The 26,509-nt window shown below is 44.3% G+C and overlaps 1 protein-coding gene across 3 annotated transcripts in view; it reads right to left on the bottom strand.

Moving 5' to 3' along the window:
• The window catches only part of Slc2a12 (solute carrier family 2 member 12), a 64,859-nt gene that overhangs the window by 33,780 nt on the left and 4,570 nt on the right, over window positions 1-26,509 (bottom strand). For all 3 annotated transcript variants that reach the window (XR_005974515.1, XM_041653589.1, XM_041653590.1), the window contains exon 2: window positions 13,097-14,437. Coding sequence is in view for 2 of the 3 variants with exons in the window: in XM_041653589.1 (XP_041509523.1) it covers window positions 13,097-14,437 (1,341 nt within the window). In the remaining variant the exon portion in view is untranslated. The remainder of the gene's footprint in view (window positions 1-13,096; window positions 14,438-26,509) is intronic.

The following is a 26,509-nucleotide window of genomic DNA, read 5'->3' as shown; positions in this document are numbered from 1 at the left end:
ATAGCCTTTGCTGGAGAGGTTGTGGAGAAAGGGGTACCCTCATCCATTGCTGGTGGGAATGCAAACTTGTGCAACCACTTTGGAAAGCAGTGTGGCAGTTTCTCAGGAAATTCAGGATCAACCTACCCCTGGACCCAGCAATACCACTCTTGGGAATATACCCAAGAGAGGCCCTATCATACAACAAAAGTATATGCTCAACTGTTCATAGCAGCATTATTTGTAATAGTCAGAAACTGGAAACAACCTAGATGCCCTTCAACGGAAGAATGGATGAAGAAAGTATGGAATATATACATATTAGAGTAAAAAACAAGGACTTCTTGAATTTTGCATACAAATGGATGGAAATAGAAAACACTATCCTGAGTGAGGTAAGCCAGACCCAAAAAGAGGAACATGGGATGTACTCACGCATATTTGGTTTCTAGCCATAAATAAAGGACATTGAGCCTATAATTCGCGATCCTAGAGAAGCTAAAGAAGAAGATGAACCCAAAGAAAAACATACAGGCACCCTCCTGAATATTAACCTTCATCAGGCGATGAAAGGAGACAGAGACCCACATTGGAGCACTGGACTGAAATCTCAAGGTCCAAATCAGGAGCAGAAGGAGAGAGAGCACGAGCAAGGAACTCAGGACCGCGAGGAGTGCACCCACACATTGAGACAATGGGGATGTTCTATCGGGAACTCAGCCAGGCCAGTTGGCCTGGGTCTGAAAAAGCATGGGATAAAACCGGACTTGCTGAACATAGTGGACAACGAGGACTACTGAGAACTCAAGAACAGTGGCAATGGGTTTTTGATCCTACTGCACGTACAGGCTTTGTGGGAGCCTAGGCAGTTGGGATGCTCACCTTACTAGACCTGGATGGAGGTGGGTGGTCCTTGGACTTCCCACAGGTCAGGGAACCCTGATTGCTCTTCGGGCTGATGAGGGAGGGGGACTTGATCGGGGGAGGGGGAGGGAAATGGGAGGCGGTGGCGGGGAGGAGGCAGAAATCTTTAATAAATAAATAAATTTTAAAAAACTGTAAAAAAACAAAATAAATAAACAAACAAACAAACAAATAAATGTTTTAAAAAAATCCTAGGGCTTCCACATGGTGGTAAGTGAAAATCGACTCCCAAAAGTTGTCCTCTGACCTCCAAATATACACAACAACACACATGTACCATCACGCCCTACCTACAGACAGACACATACACACGAACAAAGAAGTGTAATTTAAAGTAATAAAAAGGAAAATAAATTTAAGTAAAAAAAAAATTAAAGTAAGCATGATTAATCCAAGACACTGCTAAGCACAAGCCTCATACTTGGAGAGCAAAATGGAAAAACTTGGAAATCAGCTTTTTTTTTTCTAGCACCCTAAAATAAAATGACCTTAATTCTAAATTTAAACTTCCTTAGGCATCAATTTTTAGAGATGGCCTTTTACCCTCAACTGAGCACTTTTACTGAAGTAGATGTTTTGGCCCAATGCATGCGGGGCTCCGTGTGAGCCACAGTTCCCCCTACCGCTGTTTCACGGGAAACCTGGGTGTACCAGGCCACCCCAGCCAGAGAGCTTGTGCACAGCCACAGAGTCTGGATTCATTGCACAGACTTAGACGAGTGAATGTCTGTGTTTCTTGGCCACATTTACACCTTTTGCTCTCACCAGCATGGCACGATTTTCTGTAAAGCCTGCCTGGATTCCTGGGAAACCCTGATTACAGGTGCTCCATGAATGAACCATACATCCCAAAGCCACATCTCTATAGTGTCAACCCAATGGAAATATGGACAGTGAGGCTGGCGATGACATCACACATCAGCAGTGAGCCATGAGCACTTCTTGTGTGTCCCTGGGTGGCTTAAACAAAGTCCTTGCTGACATCAGTGCTGGCAGCATCTGAACTTCTCATGTCTAGACCTTAATCAGAAGTCTGACACCATGGCCCCTGAGTCCACCCTGCACACCAGGGACTAAGTGAAGGACACACTGGACAGATCACTTCATTAGCTGTGTGATCACCCAGCGAGGTGAACACCACCAGCCTACCGTCCGGCTTAGCAAACTGAAGATTTCAGGGGTGAGTTTATTTTTCCTGACTCCTCCACTGTGGATCTTGGTAGAGAGAGGATGCCCTAGGCAAAAACCCCATCCAAATTCTATCACTGGGATACAGACACAATTGGCTTCGTTATTCACATTCTCCTACGTGTTCCCGCTCATATCCATCCTCAGGGTACGTGACCCACCATCCTTTATCTTTGCTGTAAACTGCCCTCCCTCTTCCAGATGCTCACACTACTTTCTCAATACAACACTTGCCCCAACAGCACAGTCTCAGAAACACCCTCCGTACTTTCCTCCCTGAAGGAGCCCCCTTCAAGGATACCTTTTCTCTTTACATTCCTTTACTCTCTACCACTCTTGCTTCTACGTGAACTGAACACTGCTCTGCCCTGAAACTCTATGATGCTTACGTTCATTTTTGTCCTTATCGCTTGTTCCATCGCTAGCTCCTCAAAGTGTGGTCTCTCCTAGCCTCACCTGAATGTCCAGCGCCTGGCCCAGGCCATGCTGAGGCATACCTCCCTGCTGGATGAAGGAGTGAAACATTTCCACCACTTTCTCCCACTGGCTTCTCTTCTTGGCCTTTGCAATATGCTCATTCCTGTCTATATGGGGCTCCAGAGTTGGTAGACAATATGAGAGGAGATGCTCTAGGGCCACCTGTCACTCAGATTTCGGTGTGATGTTCCACTTGAATATGTGAAGCAAAGGTAGTTTTTAGTTGAAGGGGGATAGTCACAGTCTCACCACCTAACTTAATATATGACCCGGAGCTGGGCAGTGGTGGTGCACACCTTTAATCCCAGCACTCGGGAGACTGAGTCAGGTGGGTCTCTGTGAGTTCGAGGCCAGCCTGATCTACAGAGCCAATTCCAGGACAGGATCCAAAGCTATAGAGAAACCCTGTCTTATGAAAAAAATGGTATATATATATATATATATATATATATGTGTGTGTGTGTGTGTGTGTGTGTGTGTGTGTGTGTATGTATGTGTGTACTGTTTTTTTATATTTACATAAAATAAATGCACACATATGACCCGGAAAAAACTTCCTTGAAAAGTTGGTCAGGAATGAGAGAAAGGAGAATTAACTAATTACTTTATGGACATATGAATTTTTGGACTAGCAAGCCTTCTGAGAGATGATGGCACTCTAGAGTGAACAAGAATTGGAATATGAAACCTAGACAGCCGAGTTCACTAATGGAAAGTCAGGGGAACAAGCTGTTAGGAAAGGAAAGTATGATGGAAGATGGACCAAACTGACAGGAGATCTAATTATAGGAGAGCAAACCATATAGGATTGGGGCCAACTGTGGTCCTGAGACTTAGAGAGACATAGAACGAACTGGGGCACTATGAAGATGTGAACTGAAAAAAATGAATTATTGTGATATATGTTACATTGTAGGCTGTATCATTATGCAGTGATGTTTGTTAGTAAATATAGATGTACAAAAAACACCGTCCTAAAAAAAAAAAAAAAAGAATAGCCATACAGAGTTGCTTCTATGTTACAGTGTACTGGTATTGTAGGGAAGACTGCGTTTCTACACAAACATTACCTCAAATGAACTCATGACGTAATAACAATAGGCTCTGAGTTTTGGCTCATGTTTGTTTGTGGAGCATAAGTGGATGTTCTCCTAATGACAAGAATCTGTGACTCTATGCTAAAAACTTCTCAGTAGTTACAAGGAGCTAGAATGCTGGTCAAGACCACCTTGAACATGCACTGGAAAGTCAGGTTAAGATTCTGAATCTATGCTGAAGTAGCGTAAAAGGCATGAATGATTGACTGCTTAATAAATGCCATGAATAATGGCAGTGAGGTTTATGTCCTGGTTTAATTTTATGCAAGACTCTTACTATTAGTTACGAACAAGAACTCTTTTCTCTTCTGCCCCATGAATCTTCAGCAGATGGCCGAAGCCAGCGGACTCCTTCTTAGGATTCTATTTTAAGGGCATCACAGAGAGTACATAATATTACTAGATGCCACATTTACGTCCCTTCCAGTTAAACTCTAGCTCCTAAGGCAGCCTTGTTATTGCACAGTTAGGAAACCAGAGGACCTGGGAGTGGAATGACTTGGGGCATCCACTTGAACCTAAAAACAGAAACCCTTTCCTGGCAGAAGGAAGCCATGCTATGACCTAATACAATGAAAGAATGTTGCTCTTAGCCAACTCATACTTAAGGAGATTTAATAAGGATGATTTAATCTTCCTCTCAATGTTGCTTTAGAACAGCAAGTATTTTCCCCTTTACACCTCTACTTACACAAAGGATTTGTTTGTTTTACAAGTAATAAACTCCCTAAACTCCATACTTGAGCAATAATCACACTGGGCTAATACGTTTTATAATGTGTTCAAAACCTGGTATGAAAATCTTGCTCCTAATAATATATTTAAAGCTCTAGCTGGTTCTTGCAGTGTATGCCAAAGCTCTACAGCATGATTTTGAATACTGAAATGGAATGCCCCCATGGCATGCTTTCTTTAGGAAAGAAAAAGAAATCACAGCACAAGTATAGACATCAGTGGCTAGTTCTTTACAAAATAAATGAAGGAAACTTTTTAATTTTTTTATTTTGGTTTTCTTTTTCTTTAAAAAAAAAGACTGATTTATTTATTATATGTATAGCATTCCTTCCATGTGTGCCCACATGCCAGAAGGGGGCGCCAGGTCTCATTATAGATGGCTGTGAGCCACCATGTGGTTGCTGGGAATTGAACTCAGGACCTCTGAAAGGGCAGTCAGAGCTCTTAACAACTGAGCCATCTCTCCAGCCCTTAATTTTGGTTTTCTAGACAGGGTTTCTCCCTGTAGCCCTGGACATCCTGGAACTCACTCTGTATACCAGTCTGGCCTCAGACTCAGGGATCCACCTGGATGCCTCTCGAGTGCAGGGATTAAATGATTGCACCACCACCACCTGGCCAAAGGACAGTTCTTTAGATTCTCCTAAAGACAATAGGAAAATCTCTATCCCCAAGCCACAGTACAATGTTATTATTGATGTTAGGAGGGTTGATTCAGATGCTGGACTCTGTCACAGTATGACCCAGTCTCCCATGGGACCTCCAAGCCAGGTCTTGAAGCTGCCATTCTTAGATATTATGAGATGTGTGACAGAGTTAAATTCCCTCCCCACACACTAAGGACCTTCCATCCTCAGCTTCCCCAGCCAGTAGCACTACTTTGGACCCAGAAATTCCCAGAAAGACTAACTACTCCATGTTGTGGCAAAAAGCAAAGGTGTCCAAGAAAATCCAGGATGGCTTTCAGAACTCTGTGTCCAGCTCTTTGGACGTAACAAAAGACGTGCCTTAGCTGCCTCCCGCGTGCGGTTCTGAGCATGACTGATTCCCAGCTTCTTATAGTCAAAAAAACTGATTTTTCAAAGTCATGCCCAAGGGCTGTATTGTTCTGCAGAAAGCCTCATGATGGTGTCTGGCAGAGAGGACTTGCTTTGGCCCTTAGCATTCCTAAGTTATTGGGTACTTCACCCACCCACTTGAGCTGACTCCAAGCTCCTTCCTGCACTGCATCTTAGTTTACATGTCTTTCCCCGTCTCCCTTCACAATCCAAATGTCACCTCGCATGGTTTATAATCAGACTTATAAGGTGCTCACATGTAAAGGACGGAAAGAGAAAAACACAAGATGCGGTTTCCTTTTTCTAGGAACATATGACCTACCAAATGTTCTCCGATCAATAAACCAACAGGGATGTACAGTAGCAATACAGGCTGTCATTCAAGGACTGAGTTACACCATTGCACTGTCATTCCCATTGGCCCTGTGCTCTGTAGCTTCCAAAAACACACGGGCTCACCTGGCATGCACCTACTCTCTCTAGAAGACACCACACTGCTGCGCCCATTTTAGAGACCAGAAACAACCGAGAGTAGAAAAGTGGCCTGCAAGTCAACAAATTAATGGTCTGGGATTAGAACCCCGAATTCCTTTCTATCTCTTAACTCAGACACTTTGTATCCCAGAACTTAGTAACTCTACATGAGACATACACTAATAGCTCATACACACAGAGGCCCTTTAAGAATTGGAGTGGTTCCATGGAGGAGATTTTCATGAAACCTCAAAGGTAGAAAGGTTGGGATTGAGTAGAGAGGGAAGACACTACATGCCTTCTGGGTTTATTGACTGGAGAAAGATAAAGAAGTCCTAATGGGCGAAACCTCACCTCAGCACACAATGCCTGCACCTCACTTACTGTGCACACTGTGTGGACTTTCAACATACATCTGTGTGAATGACAGCTCCGGAACACAATGCTGTAGTCACCAGTGTCACTAACCACACAGATGCACGGATACAGTTCAGGGAGGGGACAGAAGGCCCCGAGAAACTGAGTTCCCCTTTCAGGAATGGGCGAGAGCATGGAAGAGAGTATGGAATGAGCCCAAGGAATCTGGGCCTGTAGACCTTAACTGGCGTGACCTCAGAATACTCTGCAGAGTCTTATGTCCTTCCCATAAAAGAAAAAAAAGAATTATTGTCTTCTTTTTATCTTGGCAAGGAGTTGATTTCTCTGGTACAGTCTAAAGCTGGCATGCAAAAAAAGATGGCCAGATGTGAGTCAGGCCTGGCATGGAACGCCTGGGAGACTCTCCCAGTAACTTAGTAATAAAAACACAGGGCCAGAGGAGGAGGGCAAAAATAGAAAAGAAGCAATAAATACAGGATCCACTGCTGAGGGAAAGCCCAAGTATGTGGTCACTGACTGAACTAAGAAAAACCTCCAAAATCAACCCTGAGTGGCTGCAGGTGCGGCAACACCATGGAGAAACAGGGAAGGATTGGTGGGCCCTGAAGTAAGAAGAAAAAGAATTCAGTCCTGGTCTTTCGTCTTTGGCTGATCGCGAAGCACTGAGGTAGAAAAGTCTCACACTCGTGGGGCAAAATGGAACAGGAAGCCGTGAGTGAATGGAGAACTGGAGATGAGTGAGAACCATCGGCCTAAGGGAGAAGATTAACACCCCCGAGAAAACGAACACCAAAACCTGTGCAGTGCAGTAGCCAAGATCGGCGTTTGGTTTTCCAGCGAAAGAGAGGAAAGCCATGAGATATGAATGAAGTGACCTCACCTTCTTTTATAGAAATGGATAGAATGAAAGCTAGTCATACATTTTGACAACTAGCATTTTATTTTTTAAAAACCAAAAGATTAAGTTCCATCCTTAACCTTTTGAAATACATTTTTTCATATTCATATCTATTCCCTTTTACTCCATGGATTATATTATGGTGATTCTGTGTTGCAGCACTTAAGCTACAATGGGACTACATTTCCCAGAATCCCCTTCCTATGCATTCCTGAGTGATAGTTTTCAGAAAGACAAATATGCATGAGTTTGGAAGCTCAAAGTAAAACCATAGACCAAGCTTGCTGGTTGGAGCAAGGCCCTCAATACCACTGTAGCTGAGACACCATGCTGTTGACCACTGGGTCCCTTTACTACAGATAGCAGGAAACAGAAAATTTGTCCAGGTCTGTTTTTAGCACTTCTCCAAGGCCAAGGCCAAGCAACAGGAGAAATGCGGCCATTTCTCTGCAGATGGCCAGCATCTTGAGGGCTGGCGTGGGCAGACATGGGAGCGGGCTGCAGTTCCCTCCCCGACACTCTACGTTTGCTACGGCAAGTCCACTCGAGTTTGCTTCAGCCTATTGACTTAAGCTTCTCTTCTGCTCTGCAGATATTCCAGGCCATGGTTAAAGAGTCCACAGCCTTCCACAGATGTCTCTACCAGCTTCCCTCTGGGGCCCTGGTTACTAAGTCTTTTCCTGTTCTCTCCAAGACCTTTGCTTCTTCAGCTTCTCCCAGTTCTGAGATGCCTGACCCCTATTGGAAATTCCTTACAGGCTGGGGAGATGGCTCACTAGGCAAAGCATCTACAATCCCAGTGTTCATATAGTAAGATGCAAGGGGGAGGCAGGAGAAGCCCAGGATGCACATGGGTCAGATGCCTTGCAACATGCAATTGTAAAAGAGCCAGGAGATTCTGTCTCAAACAAAGTAGGAGGTGTAGGCGGCCATCCCAGGTTGTCCTCCAACCTCCACATGAATGCTGCGATACACACATGGCCCAGTACTCACACACAAGACTGCAAGAGCACACGTGAATACATGAACATACATAACACACACACACACACGTAGTGGCAGGGTGTAATAAAAAATTCCAGTCTATTCATCACCCGGAGTGGTCCCACTCTACTGCAATGACCCACCTGGCCATGGATGACCCACCTGACATCGCCCTTCTCTACCTGACATTCCTTTAACGGGCTGTACTGTGCATGCTGATTCTGAAAGGCTCACTAGCTGCTAGGAAAGAATGGCGCCACTGTTAAATGCATCTCCGTATTTAAACAGTCATCATGACAAAGGAGGGGTCAATATTAAAGCATAACCTAACATAGGGTCTGGGGAAGCTATAGGTTCCCAGAACCTGGCCCTGGGCAGCATCATAGCATCTAGAACCACAGAGCTCTAGCTGGTAAGCATTTTTAAAAAGAAGAAGAAGAAGAAAAAGAAGAAGAAGAAGAAGAAGAAGAAGAAGAAGAAGAAGAAGAGGAGGAGAAGGAGGAAGAGGGGGAAGAAGAGGAGGAGGAGGAAGAGAAAGAGGAAGAGGAGGAGGAGGAAGAAGAAGAAAAGAAGAAGAGGAAGAAGAAGAGGAGGAGGAGGAAGAAGAAGAAGAAAAGGAGGAGAAGGAGGAAGAGGAAGAAGAAGAAGAAAAGGAGGAGAAGGAGGAGGAGGAAGAAGAAAAGGAGGAGAAGGAGGAGGAGGAGGAAGAAGAAGAAGAAAAGGAGGAGAAGGAGGAGGAGGAAGATGAGGAGGAGGTGGAGGAAGAAGAAGAAAAGAAGAAGAGGAGGAAGAGGAAGAAGAAAAGGAGGAGGAGGAAGAAGAAGAAGAAGAAAAGGAGGAGGAGGAGGAGGAAGATGAGGAGGAGGTGGAGGAAGAAGAAGAAAAGAAGAAGAGGAGGAAGAGGAAGAAGAGGAGGAGGAGGAAGAAGAAGAAAAGGAGAAGGAGGAGGAGGAAGAGGAGGAGGAGGTGGAGGAAGAAGAAGAAAAGAAGAGGAGGAGGAGGAGGAGAAAGAAGAAGAAGTAGAAGTAGAAGAAGAAGAAGAAGAAGAAGAAGAAGAAGAGGAGAAAGAAAGAAAGAAAGAAAGAAGAAAGAAAGAAAGAAAGAAAGAAAGAAAGAAAGATCTAGCTTTTGATATTTTGGTCCTGTTATATCAGTTGAACTTGAATTCTGATGCGGATGTTCAGTGTTTTCTTAAGGTCACTTATCCAAGTAGATGTATATCAAAGAACTTTTTTAAAAAAATCATTATTTTTTTCCTGACAGTGTAGCCTCAGAAGAAGCACACATTTACCTACCTATAGCCTGTCTTCAGAAGAGACAGACTGTGCCTCTTGTGGTGGATACAGGAGGATGATACACTATTTTTACTCACTCTTACTTCTAATGCCTCTTCAGTAAGAGGACGGAGCTAAAAATAATTGACTGTGTGTCTGAGTTTGCAGTGTCTCCTAAAGACCTGTGTGCTCAAGGCTTGCTTCTAGTCTATGGTGCGGTGGAATTAGGAAGTGGTATACCCTCTTAGGAAGCAGGACCTATCAGAAAGTCACTAGGCCTTAGGGATATACCTTGAAGGAGATATTAGGATCCTTGCTTCCTCCTGCCTTTCTGTTTGAGTACCTCCCTTGGTGTGCACCGTCTGTCCTGCTATGCCCTGCCTTACCATTGGCTCGATGGCAAAAGAGACATGTGATCATAGATGGAAAACTCAGATGCCATGAGGCAAAAAGAGTCTTTCCTTTTTTTAAGTTGATCTTCTCAGATATTTTGGCATAGTGACAGTAAGCTGTCTAGTTCATTAACATTTACTCTCAAGACCAAAGGGAAATTGGATCCACAGCTGAGGACCAAGCCCTTCAACACATGAGCTTCTGGAGGGGGCAGCCTTCATATCCAATACCTAACCCTAAGTTGAAGGTACAAGAGCAGAGTACCCTTTACGGGAGCATAAAGGTTCTAATTGTTTCCAAAAATCAAACTCGATTTCCTACAGAGAAGAACTCTGTTCTAATGCAATGAGATAGCAAGTGACACGCTGGAACAGAGAATTTGCTGCATTCAAAATGTCCCAAAATCTAGAGAGAAGCGTGACATCATGCTGAAAAGCTCTAATGGCGAATAGGTTTGTCCATGTCCTGAGTGGCTTGGGTCTCTGAACCCTGGTGAGGGGCAGCAGGAAAATGAAGAAAAGACAGACACACAGATACATGTACAATGAAGCTGGAGGCAGAGTGGAGCTGAGATTCTCCAACCACTGACAACCTGAACCTCAGAGCATTTACTATGCACAGTATGGGGGTGGGGGTGGGAATTAGCTAGTCTCTGTAGGGCTCTCTGTAGGTGAACAGTCCCAAGCTGGAAACAGAGAAGAGGAAGCTGCAGTAGCTGGGTGTTGCACACACTGGTCAATGGTTCATAAACACACAGACCCAGACTTTGAGGAGAGCTTTGCCTGACCCAGATGGGTAATGGCTTTGCCAATTTATTGTGGGCCACTGGCATCTGAGCTATGGACATGCCTTATTCATTCACTCAGGACTCCACTCACTCAGGGCTTCTTCCACTCCCTACATAGATTGATCCCAACAGTCCGAGATCAATGACTCTCTTATGATACCAGCATCAACTCTTTCAGCTGAAGCGGGTCTCTTAAGTTAAAACCACGAAGGCATTCCTGGTTTACGATTTTTCTCAGATTCTAAGGTAGCCCTTGATAATTCAAAGAATTGGATTAAAAAATAGTTATACAAAATAAACATTTTTGGTTTCATGATGAACATAGAAGACAAAAGATTCTGGCAAAGAAACCCAGTAGATTCATAACCACCATGTAGCATTTATCAGAGGAACAAACCTCACTGTACTTTCTTTTTTTTTTTTTTTTTTGGTTTTTTTTTGAGACAGGGTTTCTCTGTGGCTTTGGAGCCTGTCCTGGAACTAGCTCTGTAGACCAGGCTGGTCTCGAACTCACAGAGATCCGCCTGCCTCTGCCTCCCGAGTGCTGGGATTAAAGGCGTGCGCCACCATCGCCCAGCTTTCTCACTGTACTTTCTTATACAGGAAAGTATTACGAACAAGGTCACATTGTCCTTCAGTATATGATAACACCCATACCTATTATCCTACAGAATATGACGTCTTTCTTGAAATAAAAATATACAAATCATGGTTCCCCAGCTGCCATTAGTTTGAAGAACCAGAGCGGTCACATACATATATCATGGGTGAACAACTTTCTGAAAACAAGCTATATAATGTCTTAATAATCAGGATGAATAATGAGACAGACTAATCAGATACTACAGTATAATAATATTTAATCTATCTGCTTCTTGACAGTATATGTGGTGAAATCTATGTACGTATGGTACCAGAAGATTGCCTCCTTCTAACTACTCAACTTAGTTATAGCTGCTTAGTCCTGAATTGCTTCAGCTGACTAGACACAGGACAGGGTCCACCAGATCTTTCTACTTGTCTGGAATTTAAAAAATAAATCATATCTAGAAAGTGATATTTTAGAAGTAGGTGTAAAATTTATTTTTTTTAATTTATTTATTTATTAAGAATTTCTGCCTCCTCCCTGCCACCGCCTCCCATTTCCCTAAAATTTAAACAATGAGGTAGTAGCTTTTGGGGCAGGAGAGGCTAAAGCATCATGTTCAAGAGTATTAGTTAACTGAGATCAAGCAAGCCTACTCTGCTGGTTGATGATAAGAGGCCAGCACAGGGGATATACTGTAGGCTAGTCAACTAGTCTCTTAGGAGATGAGAACAGGGTCTGGTCTGTTCATGACTGTTTCCCAGCATCGAGCATGGCTCCCTGTGAGTAATAGCCAAGTCCCCTGACAGACATCACCTGAATACATAGTTAATGAATTAGCAGTGGATGGCTAGGATATGTCTTCTTTCTAGAAACTCCTTTACATGGCCAGAAACGACATTCCTCCACGAAATCCCTTCTTCAATGGAGAGCCTATGCATGCCTCTTGGTCTGAGACTGGAAACAGTTCCCTTTATTAGAGAGCATTTATCACCATGATCCTTATAGTTAGTTCCAAAATTAACTCTACTTAATAGAGGGATTGAGGAAGGGGAGGAAGAGGGAGGAGAAAAAGAGGAAGGCAAGAAAAGCGATGGCAGTTGGAGAATGATCAAATCTGAGAAGAGAATGTTAGAGAAACACTACCTCCACAACCTCCCTACAAAAAGGTAGCGAGTCCTTGTGGGGCAAAAGACTACAGAAGGGAAATAAGCAAACTATCTCAGCAAGTGCCTCTCTGAGTTTGCACAGTCCAAGTCTAGAAAATGCAAGAGCCTTGTAGGCAGGGCCCTGTCAATTGTCCATTTGCATTGTGTTCTATGGAACTAACTACACATTCATTCCCCCATTTAATGAAAAAACATGAAATTCCCCAGGAAACTGGTCTAGTAAAAAAAAAAATTTACTCAAAGAAATAAGAAAATTTTTCTTCCCATCTCATCATTCACTTCTAATTCATCATTATCATATCTTTCAGAAAATCTACACAATTGTTTTTCCGTCCACCCATAAAGAGAATCAGAATATACTGCGATCTCAATAAAGTTGCATTCAAAAAGAACTACAATACCTTTGAGCAATGAATCTCTTGCTAGGTCTGATTCACATCTAGTCAATTGTGCTAAAGTGTGCTCATATGATGAGAACAGTGATGAGTAACCAATCCTTTGAACAAACTTGGCTTTGTGCTTTTCAGAAGGAGGTATACATGAGGCACATTTTCCACCTTTGCAGACCATCAGGGACCACTAGCATGCTCATCTGCACCTTGTACTTACAAGAGTCTATCTTAATAGATTGCTTGAACCGATTAAAGGCAATTATCAATTGAAAAAGAAAAAGGAATAAAAAATGAAGTACTTACTGGGTCCTAGACCAATTGAAAAAGCAGCAACATACACAAGCAAGCTGGCCAAGGACAGCCATTTGTAAGCAGCTGGGACAACAGCAGGGTCTGTGACTACCTGGAGTTCAGTTTGGCTCAGTCCAGCATTTGGTAAAGATGTGGGGGTCATCTCCCCTTTCTGCTCCATACTATGTCCCATAGGCATGAATGAGCTCTTGCTGTGTGGGGGGACTCCTTTAAAGTGCTCCCCAAGACTGTTGTTGCCAGTTGACAGGTTCCCGGTTGCATAGAACACAGGCTCCTCTAGGGACTGGTTAAGAGGGCTATGGCTTCTGCAGATATTGGTGAAATTCATGTTGATGTTGAGATTCACAATGCCCATGGTCAACAGTGAAGCAGCCATCACAGAGGAGCCAATGCAGAGGAAGGTTTTGCTACCAACGTGGTCCACAAGGAGGGTTGCTGGGATGGTGCTAACCACCTTGACCACTCCAACCCCAGTGGAGGCGAGGCTGGCTGCCTCATTGCTCTGGAAGCCAACGGACTTCAAGACAGTTGATGCATAGAACAGTATGTTTGGTTGGCCAGTGGTCTGTACAAAAAATACCAGTATCAGACCTATCATGATTCGGGTCCTCATGTTGTCCTTGGAGCGAAACAGATCCCAGAAACTATACTGATACTCATCTTTCAAGGAAGACTTGATCAAAGTGAGTTCTTCAGTGGTGTCTGAGATCACTCTTAACTTCCCGAGGACTTTGCCGGCAGCCTCCTCTTGCCCTTTCATCACCAGAAACCGAGGACTTGGCGGAAGAAAGTACATAGCAGTTGCTTGCAAAAGCCCCAGGGGAATCACAAGACCAAACATATACTTCCAACCATTGAAGACATTGGCAAACACATAGTTTGAAATGTAGGCGAAGAGGATACCGATGACAATCATCAGCTCATTCAGGGACACAAGGAGGCCTCTTCTGTGCTGGGGAGCAATCTCAGCAATGTACACACAAGTAGCAATGGAAGACAAGGAAATGGATACCCCGATGGCAATGCGTCCCATAATAAGGACAGTGTAGGACAAGCTCATTATCAAGACCAAGCTTCCGAGTCCTAGGAGGCACGATGAGAGGATGATGGTGAGCCTTCTCCCATACCTGTCTATCAGCACACCTCCAGTGAGAGAGGCCAGGAACGCCCCAATGAGCAGGGAGCTCACTACCATTTCCTGCTCGTGGCAGGTCAGGGCTAACAGGGTTCTGATCTGAAGAAGGGCTCCAGAGATGAGCCCCAGTTCGTAACCCACCAGGAGGCCGCTGACGGCTGCAGTGACAGATGTCAGGAAGGTGAACATGCTGCAACCTGCAAGCAGAAAAAGGAAACCGTGAAATCAGTTCACAGAGATCATTTCAAACATGCCCTATCCAAATGGATACTTACCTTTGGGTCAGACTTTCGTAACCTTGACTTTAGACACTCATGCACACAACGTGGTAAATTAATGCGCCATGGAAAAAATAATACACCGTCAAAGATAATTCACAACAGAATGAAAAATCATTTTTTTCTTTGTTATTTAGGAGAGGAATCACGAAGGTATTTATGAAGTCTGGCTTCCTTCTGGCTAGGATGTTGGTGTTGTTTTCAGTCAAGAGTAAGTAGCTTTACAAGATAAGCAGCTGGCAGATGATAAGGACTGAACAAAATGGTTAGCTGCTAGTGTGTACCTTTGGCATTGGATTAGATGTCCTGATAGCCTGGTTGTCCAAGCCCAACCCAGTTCTCTAAAGACAAACTTCTGAGGGCAGATAGATAGGGGAGAAGGGACCTCTAGAAGAAGGTGTGGGTTCCTGGCTATGTGGAGCCCACAGAAACCAGCCCCCGAGGCTCTTGCCTTCAATTCCTCAGAGGCCACTATCAGGCTGTACTGGGTGGGCCTTTGCCCGTGCTCATGGGAGTCATTGAACAAGTTCTTTACCACCTCCAGGAATTTAGTGGTGTATGCGAAGTGAGTGGGCAATTAAAAATAAATAAATAAGTTGAGGCTGGTGTTGTAAGCCAGTTGGTAGCATCCTTACCTAACATGCTCAAAGCCCTTGGTTCAATCCCCAGCAATGCACAAAAACTGAACTTGGTGCACAGGCCTATAAGCCTAGCACTCTGGAGATGCAGGGAAGATGAACATAAATTCAAAGCCATCCTTGGCTATATAGGGAATTCAAAGTCTGCCTGGGCTACAAAACATGTCAAGGAAGGAAGGGAGGGAGGGACAGAAAGAAAGAAAGAAAGAAAGAAAGAAAGAAAGAAAGAAGCAAGCCACGAATAGTAAGATAAATGAGAGAATAATAAAATGATCCACATCATGGTCTTAGCCTTCAAGAAATTTAACCACCTGATGACATTTCTCTTATTTATTAATCTTTGCTTTGCTTTAGAACATATGAAATGACTGCTTACAGATTCATTCATGTCCTCAGTTTCCAGACACACCTTTTCCCCAGATGGTCTTAAAACATTCCCATCAACAAACTCCTCCACTGCAAAGAAAATCAGGTGGAATCTTCACAACTGGATATGAACAGTGTATTCTTTGTGTGTATGTGTGAGTGTGTGTGTGTGTGTGTGTGTGTGTGTGTGCATGTGTGATAAAGTGTGCTATGTGCAAATGTTTAGGAAAGAGGACCACTTTCGGGGGTCAGTTCCCTCCTTCCATCTTGAGATCCAGTGCTCAGACTCAGGCATCCAGCTTTGTGTGACAAGTGCTTTTACCTTCAGAGCTGTCTTGCCAACCCAAGGACACTGTATTAGCCGGACTATCTCTTGCCACTACTTATTTTAGTTTTGCTTGCTGTACGCACTTGTGTGTGCATGTGTCTGTCAACTGGTAACTAGCCTCTGTTGTACTGATCGATGTGGTTGGTAATTCTCGAGTGTGAAACCTTGGAGGGAGACCAGGTGAGGCAGCAAAGCGGCTGTTCACAGTGATGGGGTAGCCAGGGACAAGTTAAGCATATAGCGGAACTGACAGCTGAAACAGCTTAGGGAACAGACTGTCCCTACCACCTTGCCCTTCCTTGCTTTCCCTCTTGGAAGATGTGAAAGAGTCTTTTTCTACAAAGGGGACTTGCGGTGACTGGAGGGCCCCCTCCTTGGATGCTCTACTGTTCTGCCTTGGAGAGATCTGCAGGGGTGGATAGGATGGTAGCTTTGTGTGGTCTGGTCTGGAAAGATCCACTCCTTACAAAAGAGGGGCCTGGCTCCTGATGCTGCTTTCTGGACTTAGATAATTTGCCTCTTACCTTAGCCAGAGCACAAAACACTGAGAAACAGGGATATGCCCGGAAGCCACCCTAGTTTGTCAATGTCCTTGAGACCTAGAACACTGACTATAACTATTCGGTGAATAATGATAGCATTTCTCTAGAAACTGCTGAAACATTTTACTTTAACCTGTGTACACCACAGCGTATTATTCTCTCATTAGCTATCATTCTACTTTATCTATCCCTGGCCAATTTGCCATTAAAAGGATAAAACCTGGCAGTACGATGTTCAATGACCTCAGCCCCATGGGGAGATCTTACCAACAGTGTAAGAATTAGGGACTTAGCTGTTACAAATCTGAATTGTCCCCACTGTGTTGTTCAAGGAGCCCTATCCCGAACTAATATCCTGACCTTACTGCTGGGACTTACGACAACAGAAGTTCCCATTCACCCTGAGGCTATCCCATCCGTCCCATTGGGCTTTGAATTCTAGTTCAGTGTATAATGCTTCCAAGATGGCCACCCGTGACTCCTGAGGACTTCCAACAGAGCATATTTCCTGGTACTGCTTTCTCATAAAAAAGTCACAAAAGAGAGACACAGCATGACCTTTTCTTAGATCTACTGTTGGTTAATGATATGAGGAACAAAATGCTATCCTATAGAAAGTAGATATAACTTTTCTAAGAAAGCTGACCATGAACAGAATGAAAATGGAGGTAGTCTGAGGTGACGACAGAGACAAAGTTTGGGTTTGTCAAAACACAAATGGAAGAGTTCGGGGCAGATGGATGGTCTGAGAGATAGCCATGGCTAGAGCAGAGAAGAAGAACACCCAAAATTAATGTAAAAACAAAACCTTAGCAACAAAAGCCACTCCTTGATGTCAAGTTAAAAGCTTACGTCCAACATCCCAAAGCATTTATTTTGTCACAGCCCTGCTTCCAGATGCCCCGTTTTCCACATTGCTGTTCTCAGTAAAAGTGCCACAGGGGAGTCTCAGCTTCCTAAGCTGAGGCAAGAATCAGGTAGACAACTCATGGCAGACACAGAGACCATCAGGAACCCGCAGGCCATTGGGTTTTGCTTGTCCCTGTGTCTTCTGGATACCTTGTTGGAAGGCCCACACCTGCACCAGAAAAACCCTGGTGCCTTTTGATTGAGTGAGGACCCCTTCCCAAGGTAATATGAAGACGCGGTCACCATCAAGAGGCCGTGTGCAAAGGAGCTTCAAGTTTCACGGGACACACAGAGCCGGCTGACAGGTGGCACTGGGCAGGGGACAGCAGCGCTGGCCGCCACAACAATAGCCTCCCTGTCTCTGCTCGCGGTGAGTCACACGAAACCATGACTGTAGCCCACACTCAAGGCGAGATGCTCCATTTTCCACAATATCTGAGTTTCTGCCGGCTTTCTTCTTCTCTTTCTCCCCCAGACGCCAGTCCTGGCGTACGGACGTAATGGGCACACAATAGATACTTGCCGCCTCACTAAATCCCACAGTGGGCTGAAAAGCATGCAAGCACAGGTTTCCTTGGCAAGCAGCCAGGTAATTATACAACTTGACCAACTGTGAAAGCTTCTCAGATTTAAGGAGCCCTCCTCCGTGCATTGTCCGAGAAAAAAAACTTGCAGTTACCCCTCAAGCGGCCCGACCATTGTGTTCACGGCTGTTGGCTCCTTCGCCCCGGGGTTCCTTTGATCCCAACTCATCTTTCAACGGCCACCTCAAGTGCTACCCACTCCTGGGAAGACCCTCGTTAGTGCTGTCATTACCCTGCTTAGCTGCATTTTGCTGGCTTGTCCAGCCCCTCTGTGCAAAGACTTCCCAGGAGGCCTGTCCCGTGAGAGGCACTGGTCCCTGGACCTAATCATCCTTGCTTTTAGGCTGAAAATTAACTTGGAAGGTCGAGTTCTGCTCTCCACACTTCTCTTGTCTCATTCTTAATCTTCCGCACCTGGCAAGATAATCCGTGTTTGCTGACATTGTGACTAGAAACAGCACTGCGGAAGGCTCTTCCTGTTCCCTCTCCTTCACATAGCTGTATTCGATTCTGCTAGCATGCTGCATTTGACAACTCCAGACATGCTTGCTACTTGAAGAGCATACTGCCAGCATCTCCAAAACATCGTCAGAACAATTATTAGCTTGTGGCTATCACATTACTGCAGGGACTATAGCCATGTGCGTACCTGGGTTCCAGTAGCATAGCCTCGTGTAGGAGGCGGCTCTGTGTGACCGTCAGCTCTCACTCACTGTTAGCCGTTCCCTTCTCTGCATCACTCTGCAAGGACCAAATCCTCTGGCCCAGCTATACATCATCTACCATTTCCAGAAACTTCTACATTCTTTCCCGGGCTTGTGCAGCTCTTCACCCTGCACCACCCCCCAGAATCCACCAGTGATCTTCATCAGCACTATCCGTTTCAGGAATCTTAGTCATCTTTGTGGGTAAAGCTCAAAGATCCCCACATCTTCAGAATCTCTTAGATTTCCCTCCTTTGGTTAATATTAACGGCGTATTTGTAGCCTCTAGTGCCCAGGTGACAGGTAGTCATGTAGTCACGCGTGTGTGGCCTTAGGCCTGAAACACTGACGACCAGAGGGTGCACAGCACGGGCAGAGAGGCTCTAGGATGGCTCATGACGGAGGGAGTCTGGCTGAGCCAGAACACTGCGGCACACAAACTCACAGACCCTGAGTGTACACAAGCTTTTAGAGGCAACATCCCATGAAGAGCTGTAGTACGGAGTTCCCAAGCCCCAAGATGCTGCTGTGGTGTGTGGTGGCCCAGTAGGGGTACATACTGGGCACCAGCTTTTATCTATCTCCTACAGGCCTTCTCCTTACCTGCACTTTGTAAAGAAGGCTGCTTATTGATTCCTTGCTGCTCAACCCCGAAATAATCACACAGAAACTTACTATTTAAATCACTGCTTGGCCCGTTAGCTCTAGCTTCTTTTTGGCTAACTCTTACATCTTAAATTAACCCATCTCCATCAATCTGTGTATTACCAAGTGGCTGTGGCTTACTAGTTAAAGTTTTAGAATCTGTCTCTGGTGGAGGGGTGTTACTTGGTTTCTCCCTGACTCTGCCTCCTTTCTCCCAGCATTCAGTTCAGTTTCCCCCCTACCAGCTCTGCTATAGGCCCAAAGCAGTTCCTTTATTAACCAGTGATATTCAGAGCATACAGAGCAGAATCCCACATCAGCACCTCTAATTGTCCCTCCAGCACCCAGCAAGACCCAGACCAATGGAAATTTAACCTCCCTGACAGCTACTATTGTTTGACTTTTCCAGGAAGGAGGATAAAAACATTGTTTGCTTACACTTTCATTCTTCCAGTCCTCATCAGATGTTGCCATAGTTTGAATGTTGTTAGTCCCTTAGATATCTGTATGTTGGAGGCTTGATGCCAGTGTGGTAATTCAGGAGGTGATTATTCCAGTGGAAGGTCCTTAGATCATAAGGAACCTTACCAATAAGAGGGAATGCTGAGGACAATGAAAGGGAATACAGACGTCGATGACAGGGAGTACTCATGACAATGACAGAGAGTACTGATGTCAATGACAGGGAATACCAATGACAATGGTACTGATGTTGTAGAATGGTTTTTTTTGCTTTGTTTTTCTCTCTTTCTTCATGTTTTAAAGACGGGGTCTCACATGGCCCACGCTGACTTTAAACTTAGTTCGTAGCTAAGGATAATCTTGAACTCCTGGAACCTTCTGCTTCCATGTAGCACATGCTGGACTTACAGTCACGCACCACCATATACACACCATATACATCTCTACGATGAGCTTTGGTGTGAATGAGTTCTTAAGCATGCCTGACCTGACCTTGTGCTTCCTTTGGCTTTCTGGTTTGTTATAAGATGTTTTCCCCTCTCATATGTGCTCCCAACATTATAACCTTTTGATCCCCACAACTAGCCAGACTAAGGGAGGTCCTCAGCCTTTTGACTTCCAGCCTCTAAAAACATAAGCTAAATAAATGAAGTATTTAAATAAACAAAGTATAACTATAACTAAACATCTGCCTCGGGTGCTTAGTTATAGTTAAATAACAATCACCTAATACAGACACTCCATTAGTTTTTTTGTAATCCGTTGTTATAAAATTTATTTTGAGAACAAAATTAACTTTCTAAAATTTATGTTTTTGGTAAAAGTGGGGGAAAATAAAACCTCACTCTTCTCTATTGGATTTGGAATATACTGGCCAAGTACCAGATTTTCTGAGTTCATTGTTTTTTTTAATTCATAAGCCCATTATGATGCCTTTTACTACAAGAACCTGAAGACCTAAAAACCAGGGGCTTAATGCATCAAAGAATTTATTTCAACTTCAAATGTATTCAATGAAGATGTCCTTGTTGGGTTTGGTGTCTCTAGTGAGTTCCTTGGCCTTCTTCTCCCTTCCCCTGCCTTCCTCTCCTTTCCTCTCCCATCCTCTCCCTTCCCCTCTCTGCCTATCTTAAAGCACAGATGCTATTTCCAGCCCTGGCCAGACTTGTGAAAGTCCTGAAAATCACAGTGATGAAGAAGTGCAGAAAGAAGTAATGATGATGAACAGAGTGGGAAGAGCCGGGCTGTGGAGCGACACACTCAACCCTCGGAGAAGTCGGCTCCTGTGGAGTTGCTCTCCTTTGACCTTCTGCATCTACAGCAGGACCTCTCAGGAGTCCAACATGTCACTCCCTGGCCTTAGACATTTCTGGAGCATCTTCCTTTTACTCAGTGATGCACCTTACTCCCTGACAACTGTGTCTGGTTTTTAAGGCTGCTACCATTTTGCGTGTGTTTCTGTGTCTACGTAGGTTTTCAATAGATGGCTAAGAGGAATTTAATAAAAACAAACCCCACAACCATCCTGCCTAGCAGCCTCTGATGTTTCTAGATGGAATTTCTTAGAATGTGGGAACAATGTTAAGATTCAGACGTTTGAAAATCCATATTGTCTTAGAATTCCCGTGAGTGACTATTTAACAGATTTTTCTTTTAATAGTAACATACCTTTCGTTTTACAAAATTTCAAATGTATGGACAATTGTTTCACATACATAGGAGGAGTCTTCTGCCATTGCATTTTCTAGTTAATAAATACAAAGTCACAAAGAAACCATAAGAGGATTGGATGTTGTTTTTCTATTTAAAAATGATTGAAAAGTTGCCCTCTTGTGGGCTTGGCTGTTGTTGTCTTGTTTGTTTTGTTTTTTGAGACTGGGTCTCAGGTAGCCTGGACTGGCCTTGAACTTGCTATGTAGACAAGGAAAACCTTCAACTCCTGATATTCCTGTCTTTGCCTCCCGTGTGTGACTGGAACTATGACAGTGCACCCCTGCACCTGGCTCTCTTTGTGCTCTGTAAATCCTTAAATAGGGCAATGAGGTGGGAAGAACATAAGTAATATTGTAAATCCTATAATGGGGGTAACTTTAGAAAGAGCTCTTTTTTAAAATGTAGGCCTGCATGGTCACACAGGCACTGAGAAAGCTGCTCACGGGGAAGTCTGCCAATGGACAGATGGACCAGGGAGACAAAGGGAGAAAAGACTGAAATACTTCATACTATGAGGAAAAATTCAGAGAGAGAAGTAGGAAGGCAGGAATAAAGAAGAGCTAAAAATGCAAGACATAGGAGCAATGGAAGAAACGGGTAGGATATGTTGTGGATGTGCAGGGACGAGGGTGGGAAAAGAAGCCAAGGGCCCAATTTGATGAGGGACCCGAAGATTTAAAAAGCCAAGTTTGCAATAGATTTCCTGCGGTGGCTGTGACCAGAGACCTTGAAGAATGTGCCTGTGTACCAGTCACAGAGCTCAGCAGTCACTTTCTGAAGAGCCTGCGTGGCTGGGATTTGGGAACAGGGAGGGGAAAGGCTACAGAGTTCTTAAAAGCTGTAGCAGGGATAGGACCACCATTCTATTGCTGTGAGGGAAAGGCAGGGATCCAGGGAAAACAGAAAGCTGGGGCAGGAAGAATCAGAAAAGTCACAAGTCCTTTGGAGACTCTGTGCCTGAGGGCAGAAGCAAAGGTAGGGAGTCTGGGGGCTTCAGGATTGAACCGGGTGGAGGGCTGGGCCAAGCTTTACTTTTATTGAAAGCCTGACGACCTTTGAGAGTTGGAAAAGTTGAAGTCACTCTGGTGGCCTTTTCTAAACTACTGAGGGCTGTTTCCCAGAAGTTTCTCTTTGCCGCACACCAAGCTCCCGGGAGTCCCTGCATGCAGCTCTGGATTCCTCTGTTGTCTGCTTTCCCTGCTCCATGCCCACTGCTCCCATCAACTGGAATCCCTCGCCATTCCCCGGATGTGTCATCCTCTTTCCTCGGTTTCCATCTTACCTATTTTCTCCCGTTAGAATGTTCTACAAACCTACTGCCTTCAGTTCTCAGTTACACTTTTTTCAAAAAATGTATAGGTGTGTGTGTGCCAGAGCTTGACGCGTGCGTGCGTGCGTGCGTGTGTGTGTGTGTAGGCCAGAGCTTGACATCAAGTGTCTTCTGTCATTGTTCTCTGCCTTGTTTTGTGGGACATGACCTCCATTCTTTACTGCTTCTGACCTGGAGCTCTAGACCAGGGTCTTGGACCTGGTGAGTTTTTAAATTGTTATTTAACAGAGTAACTATTAGCCCCTTGTGACAACTACAAAGCATCCAACAAAGAAAGAAATACATAGTCCCTCTTACTTAAAAAAATTGAAAAAAAGTAGAAAAGAAATACATATACATTTTGTGTGTGTATGTGTATATATGTATGTGTATGTATATATATATATGTCATGTCACAGTACCATGTATTGTAGACAAATATATCACAATAGCATCTGTATGTCTAACATCAAAAGACATCCTGGAAGGTTTGCTATAACGTCCTATATATAACCTGTCATACAGTCCATAGTTGATCAGCATGACACTAGGCAGTACATATCTTAATCACTTCTTTATTCGTCTTGTGCACTGGCCAATCACACGCATACCATGTGTAGCCCTGTCTTGGGCACAGACGGTAGACCAAGCTTATCTTGATGTTCAGCACTACCAGCTTTGGTGACTTCAGTGAGCACCAAGGTCCCCAGGATACCACTGGTGGCGATCCTTGTACTATACACACAACATCTCTGACATTCATGCTATAACATAGAGAAGCATAATTCATGAATTATGCAGAACTTTCCAAGTGCTGTCAGTCAGCTAAGAGCTCTGATGGGTCAAAGAATATACGCTATTCATGAAGTTATCATATCTTTTATGGTTGTGTGTGTGCAAGCTTGGAGGGGGGAGGGTGCAGAGTGGGGGTGCATGTAGAGGCCAGAAGACAACCCCAGTTGTCATCCTCAGGAATGCCCTTTGAGATCAGATCTCACTGGCCTGCACCTCACAATGAGGTTAGACTGACTGGCTAGCAAACCCCAAAGACCCTCCACCTCCCCGGTGCTGGAGTTACAAGTGCATGCGACCATGCCTGGCATTTTTACATGGATAGTGGAAAGTTAGCCCAGGTCCTCTTTTCCTCAGCCCAGGAACTTAGAATCTCATAGGGAAAAAAAAAAATAACATGAAACTAAGGGGAGTCACTAATGTAGGATGCAGCCAAGTCCTGAAATGAGTTCAACCCGCAGTCCTGAACTGGGCAGGTCAGGAAGTTGAAAGCGAGCTGGTGGTATGATTGATTGGTCAAGATGCGCGAGTCAGCAGTTGGAGTCTGGACTGCCACCAACTCTTTCCGTGGCATGGGCAGCAGAACACTTTGCCTTTCCCTAGATCCCCGGGGCTCAGAAGTGAAGGCCCAGGCTAGAAACAGAGGGCCCGATTAGTTAGTGGCTAGACTTCGACAAGATCAGCAAGAGTTACACACTTTCTGTTCCTCTGTGACCTCGGTCAGAGGATTAAATAATATTTCTCAATTCATAGTGCTGGGAGAACGGCTGTTGGATGACAGCAAGTACATGGTGAGCATCAGCTGATCTTGCTCGGCTCCTGACTCTGTATGTGAAATGGGGTTAATCTCACTTTAGTGGCTATTACGAGATTAGAAGGGATGTTGTGCAGGCTGGAGAGACAGCTCAGCAGTTCAGAGCACTGACTGCTCTTCCAGAGGTCCTGGGTTCAACCCCCAGCACCCACATAACAGCTCACAGCTGTCTAAGTCCGGGATCCAATACCTTCACACAGACACGCACACAGGCAAAACACCAATAAAATAAAAATAAATAAATTTTAAGAAATCTAATTAAAAGAGACATAGTCATTGAAGTACTTCGTTCATGATACTCATTTCACAGAAGTCTTTTAAATCTGAATTGATGTAAAATGGAACCAGGTGGGGGTCTGACAGGAGCTAAAGCTGATCTCAAAAAAGAAAAAAAAATACAAAAGGCTTCGACTCTACACCTATCAAAGGACAAAGAACTCTTTCAGGCCTGAGATGGGAGACTGAGAGAATAGATTTAAGAACCTCTGGACCTGGTAACAGCATCAGTGTCTACCACCAAGCACTAATAGCATCAGAGTCTCTGCAGCTCCCGTGATTGGCTCACTCCCTCGGTAAGGAGCCTACACCTGTCAGAGCCTGAAGAGTCAACCAGTAATGGAAACACAGGGCTGAAGTGAACATGCTGTACTAACTCACCAGGATCCAGACGGCCAAACCCACACGACAGGAAACTACAGAAAAACCACTTGATCCCTTCAGCAACTAACAGGAGCAAGAGAGACTAGGGAGCAAGACAATGAGAGAGAGAGAGAGAGAGAGACAGAGACAGAGACAGAGACAGAGACATAGAGACAGAGATGACCACACAAGAGACAGCTGGCACCAAATCCAATCACAGAAAGTATAGACATCACACGGGTCTTCATTTAACTAACCTATCAAAAAAAGAAGGCAAAAGGTTGAAATAGTTACTTATATGACATCACAGGAAATAAGACGATGCCTTATTTACGTCCAGTATAGCAACCATGCTTTTTTTAATATTTGTGGATTCCCTTGTTTTTAAAACCCATATCCCTTGATAATGGAGTTGCATCTCCAAAAATCATTTTTTTCCTATGGTTCTTGCCTTGTGTGTTTCTACAGTTTAGTTCCCATTGGAAATGAAATATTTTATTAGCATGGGAATGCACTCTTGCTGTACAAATTGATCCTAATTGCAGCTTTCCCCCCTCTATTCTTAAAAAGTCTTAAACATCTGAAGCTTAAGATGCTATTTCAAGCAGGCTTCCAAATCGGCTCGCCTCATAGCTCCCAACTCCAAGGTCCACAAGCATGTGAAAACATGGTATGTGAAGTTATGTGGACATTGCCTATGGCCCGGAGCAACATTAACAGTTGACTCACAAGCTTCTCAAGAGACAATTATTTCCAAGAGGATCACAGTTGAGTGTGAAGTTAAATTGCAGTTGTTTGTGAAAAGAAAGACATTGCTGTAAGTCCAATCAAAGGAGTGTACTTTTCTCCCTGACACGTCTCTTGAAGTGAGTCACTCTTCAAATATAATGGAACCGGCTGGCATTAGAATGATTGCTAAGCTACTTCAGTCTTACTGCTTTTGTACTAAGTACATAAACAATTGGTATGTCACTGAAACATAGCCACTTAGCAAATGTATGTGCTATCATGTAGAAAGGAAAACCATGTCAGTGAACCAAACAAACCCGGATGAATTAGGAATAGCTCGTGCGAGTTCATGATTTACAATGCTGGCCATTTGACTCCATTTCTGCTGAGAAGTATTTTGAGAGCATTCAGTGTCTGTGGCTGGAACTGAAATTGGATATTTTTCGAGGGACTCCAAGATGAGAAATTGTCCTCATTTGGTATTTTGCAGAGTCCTTGGGGAAGATTGGAAAAGTTATGCAGCTCGCCCCTTTCTCAACCCCAAAACTTGGTGCTTTTTAAGTCACTTGGTAATGCACTCCTCTGGCAAAGTCCGCTCACAAGGAAAAATGGACAGAGGGAGCTCCGGCTGCTCACCTTCAGAATCTTCCAAAACCAGTTCTTGCTCATACACTCTGGGTAAAAGGCTGCTTCAGCTCAGCTGTAGGAGCTCACTGCTCCCAGGTGGAGGGCTGTGTCAGGTTCTCAGGAGTTTGTAACAAGGAGTCTAAACAGTACTTGGGTTCCTCTCACTGAGCAAACGCTCCCCATGAGGCGT

Source organism: Microtus oregoni, unplaced genomic scaffold (assembly GCF_018167655.1).
Source record: "Microtus oregoni isolate MIOR12 unplaced genomic scaffold, Mior012 000006F_ref0000085, whole genome shotgun sequence".
Lineage (NCBI taxonomy): Eukaryota > Metazoa > Chordata > Mammalia > Rodentia > Cricetidae > Microtus > Microtus oregoni.
Note: the sequence above shows the minus strand (reverse complement) of the source record. Positions and strands in the feature narration are given on the sequence as shown.